Source organism: Mirounga leonina, unplaced genomic scaffold (genome assembly GCF_011800145.1).
Source record: "Mirounga leonina isolate KUSES-001 unplaced genomic scaffold, KU_Mleo_1.0 Mir_115, whole genome shotgun sequence".
Taxonomy (NCBI): Eukaryota; Metazoa; Chordata; class Mammalia; order Carnivora; family Phocidae; genus Mirounga; species Mirounga leonina.
In genome coordinates, this window is record NW_023270268.1 from 82,598,138 (window position 1) to 82,611,636 (window position 13,499).

General features: G+C 35.8%; 1 protein-coding gene across 4 annotated transcripts in view; it reads left to right on the top strand.

The window, feature by feature from the left end:
* Positions 1-13,499, top strand: part of OPA1 (OPA1 mitochondrial dynamin like GTPase) — an 87,645-nt gene that overhangs the window by 40,058 nt on the left and 34,088 nt on the right. For all 4 annotated transcript variants that reach the window (XM_034999839.1, XM_034999842.1, XM_034999840.1 and 1 more), the window contains 6 exons: positions 66-130; positions 891-967; positions 7,026-7,191; positions 9,233-9,385; positions 10,968-11,076; positions 11,599-11,678. In XM_034999839.1, coding sequence (XP_034855730.1) covers positions 66-130; positions 891-967; positions 7,026-7,191; positions 9,233-9,385; positions 10,968-11,076; positions 11,599-11,678 — 650 coding nt within the window. The remainder of the gene's footprint in view (positions 1-65; positions 131-890; positions 968-7,025; positions 7,192-9,232; positions 9,386-10,967; positions 11,077-11,598; positions 11,679-13,499) is intronic.

The window sequence follows — 13,499 nt, forward strand, 5'->3', positions numbered from 1 at the left end:
CTGTAACCACCACAGCTGGGTAGAAAGAGAATCCTGAAACTGGAACATCTGTCCTTCTTCCTCAGCAACACGTTTTAACCTTGAAACTGAGTGGAAGAATAACTATCCTCGCCTGCGAGAACTTGACCGGGTAATGTTTGTGTGCCTCATGTGTTTCGCATATGTCTTGTTTAATATGGTGCTCTAACAGAATTTATGTTGACGAGCAAAATCTGGTAAGCCAAACTGCTTTGATTTTGACCATAGGATTACTAATTTAGAGCTGCAAGAATATAGTTCTCTGTATAACTGCAAGAGTGCAGTTATCTCTTCTACAATAATTTAAATTATTTGGGACATAATATTAAAAAATAATTATAGATCATAAGATGCTAAAGGAATTGTTTAAAAATGTTTTCTGAAAAAGTGAGAAACATTTAATAGAATTAATATATTTATGTAATGTAAACTTTTTTAAAATTATACATCAACTTTTTTACCTTTTCAACATTTACTGTGGAGAAATATACTCTAATTTAGTGGGACTTAAATATTGGTTTTCTTTGATTTTTAAAATGCCATCTGTTGTAAAACACAGCATCGGTTTATTAATGCTAATAGACTAAATTAATATGTATTAATATTTTCATGTAACATTTGTTACATGAAAAACTACACTCAGAATTGAGTGAATAAGGTAGACATCTGTGTCAGTGTCTTTGTCCTTATCTGGCTACTGGTATTCCTAAAAAAGAGGGTAGAAGAGAAGAACGTTATTTGCTGGTTTATGCATGCTTCAGACATAAGTTCAACCTACTAGCATGTCAGAGGCCTTCTTTTTAGTGATATCTAAAACTCATGGCAGGGCAGATTGATGTTATGAAAATCTTACTTGTATCTATATTACCTAGAACGAACTATTTGAAAAAGCTAAAAATGAAATCCTCGATGAAGTTATCAGTCTGAGCCAGGTTACACCAAAACATTGGTGAGTATTTGACCTTTTCTCAAAGATTTTACTATATGGATTATAATGAGATACTAAAATTTAGATTGATAAAGCCGTGATTTATTGTAGCCTTGGCTCATCCCCCAAAACAGTAAATAGGCAATAGCATAAAAGTATTTCTTTTTGCAAAATCTAACCAGTATTGTAGTCTAATTAAGTATTTAAGTACAATAAATTATGTATTTAATATCTTTCAGAAGAGATATTCTGAAAAATTGCTTTCTCCATGGTCTTTTTAAATCTTAATTTGTCTTAGGCTTTCTTTACCTTGTATATAATTTTGATTTCTGTCAAGTCATTTAGGCAAAAGTTTCATCAAGTTGTGTTTTAGATAAAGATCAGTCTATCAAAACTGGTTGCTCTTATGGGGGAAGGGAGGGAAAAATAAAGACGAAATCAGGGAGGGAGACAAACCATAAGAGACTCTTAATCATAGGAAACAAACTGAGGGTTGCTGGAGGGAGGGTGGTGGATGGCGGGATGGGGTAACAGGGTAATGGGCATGAAGGAGGGCACGTGATGTTAATGAGCATTGGGTATTATAGAAGACTGATGATCACTGACCTCTATCTCTGAAACTCATAATACACTATATGTTAATTAATTTAAATTAAAAAAATAAATTTTAAAAAGCTAGTTGCTCTTGTTAGATTAATCACAGAGAACAAAACCATAGAGAAAATTAATTTGTAAAGGGAAAGGAGTATATATTTTCAAGTTCTCATTTCTGAGTAAGAACAATTGGTACTTTTTGTAATATGTGCCTCATGTTTTGTACAAATCTTATTTCAAGTTGAATTTTATTGGAGATTTTTTTAAAATAGGAGGTAAAGTCATCCTTTTGAAAAATAGTCATGCAAATCTCTTTCAGGGCAAACTATCACCTTCTATTTATGTTTAAATGAATTTTGGCACCCTTAAATTTGTTGGCACTGAAACCAAAATAGGTTCTGTGTAACTCAAGCAAGATATGTATAAATAGCCTTGATTTTTTTTGCAATCATATTTTAATGAACAAATTCCTTGTGCATAAATTATCTTTCTAATGAAATCTATAGTGTTTTTAAAAATTTATCATTCTTGGACTAGAACTAAATATTTTCTGTTCTTCTGTTTGCTCAGTTTAAGATGATCCAAATTGAGCCTAGAGAATAGTGTCCAGTCCTTAAATTTGAACTCAGTATTCAGTATTGTTAGTTTATTTAGTATTGTTAGTTTCCCCCCTGAGTGTCCTTTCTTCCTCTTCAGGGAGCCAAAATTTGCCTATTTTCAGTCTCCTCTCCTTATCCCCAAAAGGATTCTGATCTTATCTATTTTGTTGATTGATTAATCAGGTATATATACAACCCAGCTTATCTTTGTTATTATTTGTATTTTAAGCCAGTTCTATGGCTTTCTGTAAGCCAATTAGCTTTTGAAATTGCAAAAGATAGTGTGTGAACACACACACACACACCCCTGTGCACACATGTGCACACAAAGAATGAATACTACTTGTCATACTAGGTTGTATGAGGATAATGTACATGAAAAGTGATTTATAACTATTATAACTAATGCTGTCTATGGGAGAAAAATATGGTGCGTCTGTAAATTCCTGGCATCATCAAATGAAATGGGTAGTTTTGTTTGGGCAGAGCAGTCAGAAATCAAAATATACCTGCACTAAAGTGAGCAATGAAGATAGATGTCATTTATGTAACATGCAGGTGGCTGAAGGGAATTGTGAAGGGATGAGAAGCCTGTATTTCGAGGCTGCCTATTGAGAAGTCAAGGGAAAGAAGTAGGACATCTAGCTGCTAGAGGTTTATTCTGTGAGCTGATGGATCAGATGTCTGTATCTTTTCGTCGGCTTTTTTTTTTTCCAGGCTCTATAGCTTAACACAAATGTAGATCAAAATAGCAGGTCCTAATTATAACTGTTCATACCACACTGAATTCAACTGCATTGTACCCAAAACATTTTATTTTTGTGATGTAGTTGTTATTGTCTTAAGTATTTTTTGTGTGTGTGTGTTGCATATGCTTTATGTGATATTTTAGGGTGACTAAGATATTAATTATTTAATTGCCAGGACTACTTGATCTATACTTGGTGATCTGGAAGGAGGGTTACAAGTATTTTATGTCCTAAATGTGATAGTTTATAATTTGCTTACAGGTGTTCTACTCTACTGTAACTATATTTTAAGAAAGTTGTTGGGGGTTTATATTTGACATATGATGCATTTAGGCAGAAATAGGCTCTCAGCGATTTCACATAATATACCTGATTATCAGGAATTGATTACTAACATTAAGCAGGAGATATTGGTATACCATTAACATTATGTGACCGTTATTACAGATTTGTCTCCTTTTTATATGTCATTTAGAAGGATAGCTGACTGTATTGATGGAAATTCACTTTTTAAAAAATGGTATGATGGTGCGCATGTAACTTTTGGTTAAAAGTATTAAGTTTATTTTGTTAAAAGAGTGAAAGGAAAATGGGAATGCACAGTTGAGTACCCTAACTCAGAGTTGAGGAATTAAAAAAGATTTCTGATATCATAATCCTAGATTTAAAGGGTAAAAGGTGTTAGGTGAAGGCAGTGATAGGAAAATTGCAGAGCCCAGGAGGTGAGAGCAAGCAAAGTGGTAAAGGTAGCTGAAGACTGTTACCTATGGCTTTAGCATAGAAGGAGGCAAGTGGCAGGAGATAAAACAGTAGATACAAACAAGATATAGATTATCAAGGGCCATGCAAGCCATGTTCAGAAGCTTGGAATTTATCCCATGAGCACTGAGGGCCACTGAATAACTTTAGGGCAGATTTGCATTTTATTTTAGAATGATCTTTGTAGTAGGGAAAGTGGAATGCTATGAAGAACGGGGCAGTGAGTAAAGAGGCAGTTGGCTGTTGAAATTATGTAGATGAGAGGTGATGGTGGCTGGAACTTGAATAGTGGTTGTGCAGATGGAGAAGAGGAAACAGTTTTGAAATGTCTGAGAAGTTACCTAGAAGATAGAATTGACAGGATTTAGTGATTGGATGTATAGGTAATGGAGAAGTCAGTTAAACAGTGAGTACATTTTTATCCAGTAATTACATTGCTGTGAATTTGTAGGAATGAAGATATATTTGACAGAGATGAACACATAAGAATCTTCACCATTGTTTTGTGTATAAGTGTAAAAAAATTGAAACCTTATGTTTTCTATTTGGAATTAATATATTTGATTTATTCATAGAGTGGGTTACTGTGGTGCCCATGGAATGGAAATGTATAACATGGAAAACTGTATAACATGCTTTTAACTTTTAAAAAGTATTTATAGGGGCGCCTGGGTGGCTCAGTTTTTAAGCATCTGCCTTCGGCTCAGGTCATGATCTCAGAGTCCTGGGATCGAGCCTGGCATCGGGCTCCCTGCTCAGTGGGAAGCCTGCTTCTCCCTCTCCCACTCCCACTGCTTGTGTTCCCTCTCTAGCTGTGTCTCTCTCTGTCAAATAAATCTTTAAAAAATAAATAAATAAAAAATAAAAAGTATTTATAAAACAGTCTGTGTAATATGTAAACACACAAATATTTATTCAAGGATTCAATGTTTTTATTGATAAATTAAGCTGAATAGTGATTGTACTACTGAAAGAGGAATTATGGAGGACTTCTTACATTTTCTGTATTGGTTGAAATTACTATATAGAGTGAGTCCTCTGCTTTAAAACAAGAAATTTCCATTTTGAAAAATGTTTTCATTAGAGTGGAGTAAAAATGGAGGTAAAGTTCCTGGAGATAACGAGAGGAATACGTAGAACTATAGTGTTAATTGTATTTTGTGTATTTGTGGAATTATCCCTAGATGATGGCAAAATTTAGGATAGAGAAGTCTATAGTCACATAACATATGCTAGGAAATGTAAGTAAGGGTGCACGTCAGGGTGGCAGATGGTGTAAGCATATACGCTGGCCTCAGCCCACAGGGATTTTTGCATGAGAGTTGAGGACTAATGGTCTGGAAGAGAGATTGTGGGGTGAGGAGAACACAGCTTCCACTTCCTAACTCTGAGCACCTTCCGGTCAGCAGAATATAAGGTCAACCACTGTCTGGAAGGGAGAGCCACGAAGGGTTTGAGGATGTAAGGAAAGGGGAAAGAGTGAGAATGTAAAGTGGTTTGTTTGTTCCAGAGTATTGGGGGCACACTGAACATGATTATGATGAAGGGGAGCAGGGGGAGTGTGGACAGGACAGCAGCTTGGTGGTGAAAAGGCGCAAGGAAGGTGGGGTGAGGATCGGTGACAGCAGCTACCTGTGGTGGACTGGAAAACAGCCTCCTGTGAGGAAGTTACCTTAGGCTTGTCAGGATTTGATGGTCCGGGATTTTGTTATTATCTCCTTGAAAGGGTGTCTGGGATGTCCAGACTCTGAGGAAGAGATAACAGGCCAAGTCTGTTCTGAGGCAGGAGCAGCAGAAAGCTTGATGGTCAGAGGCTGGATCCTGGCCTTTTGTTCATCTTTCAAAATCTTGAATTTGTGTTTAAAATTATATCTGAATAGGAGACCCTGAGAAGCTTCTTTTCTTCCAGCTTGCTCCTAAATCTCCCCCTGTCATTATCTGTCATTAACAGCATGACTAAATTGACTGTGTCCTTCTGGTCTTGTATCCTTACCTCACGCTCTTTGGTGTTCTGGTTGTCACTGAAAAAAGACCCGAAAGTTAGCAAGGGGAAACCAGCAGCTAAGCTCATTGACTCAGTATACTTGATTTCACACAAGATGTTGAGTAAGTATGAGGAGTTTTGGATAGAAGGGAATGTTGACACTGCTCAACCAAGAAAATTGCAGCTTGGCCTTTCGACAGCTGTTTCTGCTACCCTGAGCTTTATGGCTGTGTAGTAGAGGGGTGAAGTTACTCTTAAAACTGACCACTTTTGGCAAGCAGAATGTTTTTGTATGTTATAGTATTATCTTACAGTAGAAATTAGTTTGGGAGAAGCCAAATAAAAATTTTCTTGAGAGTTCAGTTTTTTTTCTTGATTGAAATAGTTGTCTTTTTCTTGTTTAGAGATCTGTGTTCTTCTGAGATGTCTTTAAAGCAGGAAGGATTCTCAACTTGATTATCCATCTTTTATCTTGTTACCTTTATTTATCATGATGTGTTGGACAGTTTTACCTAGCAATATCCCATAACATCTTTGTGCTTTGTGCTGTGGTCTGATAAATTGTTAAAATTATACCAACAAGTTCTCAGACTTGGACTCCACTTCACAGTCAGTACATAAAAAGTATGTATTAATATGAGGCAAATAAGCACATGAAAAGACGCTCAGAAGTATTAGTCATTAGGGAAATGCAAATGAAAACCACAATGAGATACCACTGTAAACCTGGCAGAATGACTAACCATATCAAATGTTGGCAAGATGTAGAGCATCTAGAACTCTCATCCTGTGCCGGTGAGAATGTAAAATAGTTCAGCCATTTTGAAAAACTGTTTGGCAGTACCATAGAAAGTTATTTATATAATTGCCATATGATACAGCTATTCCAGCCCTAGATATTTTACCCAAGAGGAGCAACAGTGTATGTCCATACAGTGAATGCTCATAGCAGCTTTATTTAGAATAACTAATAATGGGAAGCAGCCCAGATGTCCATTAGCAGGTAAATAGATAAATAGATTCATATAGTGGAATACTACTCAGCAATAAAAAGAAGTGAAACATGGATATACACAACAATATGGTTGAATCTCAAAATATGCTGAGTGAAAGAAGACAGACAAAAGATGATACTGTATGATTGCATTTATATGCAATTCTAGAAAATATAAGCTAATCTCTTGTAACAAAGCAGATCCGATGGTTAGAACTTTTGGAGATGATGGGTAAGTTCATTATCTTGATTGTGGTGATGCACACAGGTGTATTCATATGTCAAAGCTTTAAATATGTGCAATTTATTGTAAGTGGATATTACTTCAATAAAGCTGTTTTTAAAAACTATTATATTTAAATTCGGTGTTTTTGAAACTTTTTTTTTTTTTTAATTTCAGGGAAGAAATCCTTCAGCAGTCTTTGTGGGAAAGAGTGTCAACTCATGTGATTGAAAACATCTATCTTCCAGCTGCACAGACCATGAATTCAGGGACTTTTAATACGACAGTGGATATCAAGCTTAAACAGTGGACTGATAAACAGCTTCCTAATAAAGCAGTAGAGGTTAGGATATAATTTAATTAAATGGGTAAGAAGCATTATCTGAAGGGAGTAGGAGCTGTGAATTTTAGGTTTTATTCCCATCACAGCCGCTGTCTCTCCTAATGGGTCCTTATGCTCCATTTATTCTTTACTCCTCATCTCTGTGTTGGGATTAACCTTAATGCTACTACCTTGACTACCATTATAAAAATTTACTAATTGGTATGCTGCTGGTCTGAGGATATTGGTTCTATTGCAAAGATAGCATGTAACAAAACCAGCAGAATTTGCTTGAATGTGAGATGTTTTTAGCTTTTTCTGTGGATAAGGATTCCATAAGGAAAATGTTTAATGAATAAAACATTTCATTTATTGATTTTCTACAGAGCTCAGTTACACTTAAATAATCATTTCCTTAGTTAGGATCCTGCCAGAAGGTTAGACTAGGAATTATAAGAAAGTACCTTGAAGAATGCTTTTCTGTTACACGTGGTCTCAACCACTTAGTAGCTATGTGACTCTTGGACTAGCTGCTTCAGCTTTCTGTTTATTTGTCTGTACGTTAGGGATGATAATATTGCCTGCCTCACAGATTGTTCTAAGGACTAAATGAATATGTAAATGGATGTAATATGTAAAATATTTAAACATAAGTGGCTCACAGTAACTGCACAGTAAGTGCCATCTGCTGTTAGGATGATGACCATCATCTAAGTTGATCTGCCATACGCATTACTCTGAAGAATGATTATTCTAGCAAAGACTCAGCGTGTCCTGTCCTTCTGTGTGAGGTTGCTCACAAAGTTAGACTTGGTGTTAAAGATAATTTTATTTCTCATTACCTGAAAAAGAAAATGTCAGCTAATTTTTAATTATTTGGGTGTGTTTCCCCCTTTCCTGTCCTTCACTCCTGGCTTCACCTCTTTTCTCAGCTTCTTCAAACTTCTAAGAACTGACAGCTGTTCTGCCAAAGCTGCATACAGCTGACCCCTGTCAGTTCTCGACACATTGACCCCTAAAATGACTAGAGGGCTGCCGCCGCCACTCCACTAGCTCTTTTCACAGCTGGCCCGGTCCCATGGTAGGATATTGTCACATCCTAAGGCTCAGCAGGGAAGTGGTCATTCTGTTTCCTGCTGCTTTCTCCCTTCATGCCTGGGTGTGGCAGAAAGCTGTGGATCTGCTGAAGGGTCGGGAAACAGATTCTAATACCTCGCTGGGTATTCTTGGACAGTCACATTGTTTATGCCATGGTTTAAAATGAGGAGGGCTAAATAAAAAATACAACATTAACTAGCCCACTTAATCATAAGTAGATTTATTTCTTACTTTTAACACTATGCTCTTCTTTCACTGGCCAGGTAATTACGAGTTAGCTGTAATATAGGTTGAATATTACTTATATTGAATACTCAGTATAAGTAATACTCAATATGATTGAAGGTATTGATGCATTGCTTCATATATTTGCATAAAGGCAAAGATGTGAAGAAGATTAGATCTTCACAAAGATGTGAAGAAGACTAAATCATTATGACATTTTAAACTTTCTACAGTATGGAAGAAGCAGGCAAACTCTTCCTGTGCACTAAGTGTGGTGGCTGATTGGAGTGCAAACCTATCTCAATAAATAAGTGCACTAAGTGTGGTGGCTGATTGGAGTGCAAACCTATCTCAAGGGGGCGGCCCCTGTTCAGTTCCAGTTGGTGGTATATAGGAATGCGGGTACTGTGCTGCCAGATAGTTCAAGAGAGGCTGGAAACACAGGTTTTATATGAAGTCTGTTTTTAGTGTTGGCTACTAATTTTGTAAAATTTAAAACACTGTGTATGTCTAGCAAAACATGTCAGGACGCCAGATCTATCCCACCAACTACCAGTGTGAGATCTCTAGGCCAGAGTTTGTATTTGCTGCCTTCTTTAAAAAAAAAAAAAAATGTGGTTTCAATATGTATTTTGTGATAAGCTAACTTACTACATCTATTTGGCTTAACTTCACGTGTTTGTCATGTTACATATTAAAATAAGTAGTATGAATACAGCTTTTTTTCTTTTAAATCTAGGTTGCTTGGGAGACCCTACAAGAAGAATTTTCCCGCTTCATGACAGAACCAAAAGGGAAAGAGCATGATGACATATTTGATAAACTTAAAGAGGCTGTTAAGGAAGAAAGTATTAAACGCCACAAGTGGAATGATTTTGCAGAGGACAGCTTGGTACATCATTTGTATATTACAGTGTCAGCCTCACAGTTTTATACAATTTCTCAAATTGATACCCTTTTTATAGGAAGTTGTTTTTATATGACCATTTCAGTTGGGTTCTGAATTTAAAATAATGAAGGAAAGAAATAGTTTAACTATCTGTAATCAGCCCTTTAACGGTTCTCTACTATTTCTTCCAGGGCTGTCATTTCAGAGAAAAAAAAGTTTTCTAGGAAAACTTTTCTCTGAAACTTCGCAGTAAACAGGCTTCTATAAACTTCCACAAATTGTTGTCCACTAGCCATTACATGGGCCTGAACCACAGATGGCTCAGATAGCTGCTTCTCATTTTTACCCTTGGTGGTAATGAAAGGAATTAGATGCATTGCTTTTCAGTGGATTTGAGTCATAAAATATTAGATTCCTGAAATAATGCTAAATACCACATGTTGAATGCTTAAAAGGTGCCAGAAACTCTACAATATATTTTGTAAGTACTATTTTATTTAGTTCTTAAGCAGTCCTATTATTGTCCTTGGCAAAGCTCAGACTCAAGCCCTGCTCTAATTACAAAGCCTGGCTCTTGACCTTCACCAAATGCTCCACCTCCAACAGATCTTTTGTTATGTAGAACGTTTGCATCACCATAAACCTTGTTAAGCACCTGCTCTGCTCAGACAGTTCCAAGGAGGCACCCTTGAAAGATAAGATAGGACAGTTTTCTAGGAAAATGCATATCTCACTGGGGGCTGGTTGTAATTATAATTAATTTTTAAACAAGTGTTTTGTCTTCATGTTTGAAAACTATATTCATCCTTTTTTTTTTTTTTAAAGATTTTATTTATTTGGCACAGAGAGAGAGAGCACAAGCAGGGGGAGCAGGCAGGCAGAAGGAGAGAGAGAAGCAGGCTCTCTACTGAGCAAGGAGCCTGATGCGGGGCTCGATCCCAGGACCCTGGGATCATAACCTGAGCCGAAGGCAGCCGCTTAACCAACTGAACCACCCAGGCGCCCCGAAAACTATATTCATTCTTGTTAAATACCTTATTAAGACTAGCTGCCTTCGATAAGCGTCTTTTTTCGTTCATTCATTCAAAAATTATAAAATTTAGAAATCAGTTCTTATAATAAATAACTCACATTTGCTTATAACTGTCCAGACCTTTTAAGCTTCTCTCTTTTATACTTTTCATTGATGTTAACAGTGAGACAGTGGTTGTTGTTGTCCTCTTTTCTAGGAATGCAGACACACAGATCATATGGCAAAAAGGAGAGGTAGTGAAGATCTGAATCATTAACTCCTGAGTACTAGGGTTCTAGGTGCAGATTTTATGTAGTTACATGTATAATATGCCTCTCTCTATCTTAGACATAGCTCATTTAATTTGGTATAGGAAAAAATCTTCACTGTTCATTCTTTTGGGAGAAAGCTGACAATAGGCAGATAATAGGGCCTCCTGCATTTGCATGGGAGCGACATACTTTTATGTTTAGGTGCATCTATTTTGTGTATTTGATAAGCTGTCTATTTGAATAAAATTATCAAGATGATAAGGCATAAATCAAATTAGCTATTTTTCTTTCCTTATTTCAGAGGGTTATTCAGCACAATGCTTTAGAAGACCGTTCCATATCTGATAAACAGCAGTGGGATGCAGCTATTTATTTTATGGAAGAAGCTCTTCAAGCTCGTCTCAAGGATAGTAAGTAGGGACACAGGTTATTGAGTTTTGAGTATTCCCAGTGGTGAAGGAGTTATCCAACTTGATGAACATTTGTTAAAAAAAAAAAAAGCTTTTAAAAAATAAATGAAACAAACATTTTATAGTCTTTGTCATTAATACTATAGTAATATTTTTTGTGAGATTTTTCAGTCAACTGCTTAGTAGCTACTGAAAATACTAAATAAACTGGACACATGTTTATATGTACTTACATTCTAAAAAACTATAATTGAAGACTATTTTAGTGCTTGCCTCTATACTTACAGGAACTTTACAAGCAGTTGTACCTTTCATAGATTGTAAACATATATAATTAAAATAAATTTCCTATATATGTACCGTAACCATCATCTAGTCTTTTTATTTATTTCAACTGACTTTATATTGATATAGCAGTTTGAAATAGTTAAGAAAACAAAACTATTATTATTAGTTACAATTTATGAACTTGGTAACTGATAAAATTTCTTGATGAATTAAATTTTTTTTTAATTTTTCTAGCTGAAAACACAATTGAAAACATGATAGGTCCAGATTGGAAAAAGAGGTGGTTATACTGGAAGAACCGGACCCAAGAACAGGTAAGGACAAATCTCTGTGTTATGATATAATTTTGTTTATTTTAATTCAAGCATTAAATACAAGTTTTGCATGCCTCCAGTCCAAGCTTAATAATTTCAGATGTTTTTTATCAGCCTTTCTAAAATATAATGAATCTTTAGAATAAATAGAAAACTACAAAAGAAAGTTGGTTTTTTGGGTTTTTTTGTTTTTGTTTTTTAAGTGAAGTAGCTGTGTTATTAAAAGGAAGAGGAAATGAGCCATGCCCCTTTTGTGGTAGATTACTTTGTTCATTTCAATTCCCTATTTGAGGTAAAGTGAAAATTAAAGTTATGAACAGAAATAAAAAATGACAAGAATTTAAAGGATGTAGAGTGAAAGTGATTAGAATAAAAGCTTATAGTGACTTTTTTTTTTTAAGATTTTATTTATTTATTTATTAGAGAGCGAGCGAGAGAGAAACAGCATGAGAGAGGAGAGGGTCAGAGGGAGAAGCAGGCTCCCCGCTGAGCCGGGAGCCCGATGTGGGACTCGATCCCAGGACCCTGGGATCATGACCTGAGCCGAAGGCAGTCACTTAACCAACTGAGCCACCCAGGCGCCCCAATAGTGACTTTTTTTTTACCTCATCTGTTGTTACCTCTGGATTTTTCTGTTAGTTTGCTGTTGTGTTCCCACAATAGGTATAAAAATTCAGATAGGAAGTAGAACTATAGAATTTATTCATTCAATAAATATTTAATGAGCACTTCAGTAGAACAAAATGGTAAAGGCAAGTATAAATAACTTGACAAATGAATACAGGAAAGATGTACAGATCATTCAAGTCCCCATGTCCTATCATCTTTTTATTCCTTATTGTTACGGCTTCTCTTTTTACACCACATCTCATTCTTATGTTCATTTCTTAAACAGAAGCGAGAAAACAGGATATAGAACCAAAATACATAAGTGAAGGAAGTAATGAATAAGAAAAAGAGGTGGAATCCAATCTCCCTTCTTTCCTTTTGTCTTTGAATCCGTGTAGTTAGAGAAAGGAGACCAAGATACAGAAATATCAAGAGAAAAAATTTAAAAAATGGAAAATTATCAAAGGTCATGTCATTCCTGTTTTCTTTTTTTTCTTTTCATCTTAAATACAGAATTAAGTTATATAATCAACACCCTATATATACATGTAGAGATATAGGTAGATCTTTTTTTAATTTCATGCATTTTTTGTTTCATAAGCTATCAGATGTGAATTCCAGTTTGTCTTTAAAAAAGTGAAGGGACAGTCTTCCTCTTCTCTTTTTTTTGATAGGATTCTTGTGGAAAAATGAGTCGTTAAGAGACTGGAGAGAAGCTGAGGGAGTGGACAGAGTTAGTGGTTGGATCATGTGTGTTTTCAGGGAGCATCAGTTATCTCTCACGACACATGGGATGAGAGGACGAAGTCTGTCAGAAAAGAATTTCTAGGAGATCCATCAGAGGTTTCCGATTTTAAGACTAGAAGAAGAATTGATTGAAAAGAACTGGCATGAGGCAGATAAACTTGGAAGAAAAATGGTTTCAGACCATCATGGCTTAAGGGAAATTAGACCTAAAGTTTCCAGAATAATCAAAGATGGCAACTTGCCTCAGCAACTAGTGGCAAATATGCTTTGGTCAAACACTCTCAGAGAGAAATAATTCTTAGTTGTAAGTTATTTTCTCAGGAATTTGAACCCATACGGGATGCCTGCAAGAGAAGTAGAGGAATTAGTTTTAGGATAAATGCAAGGATCTGTGGCCTAGGAGAGGACTGTTGAAACCCTTCAGAGAAGAGCCTTCTCAGGATTTCAGGGCAGCATGTGTAAGAC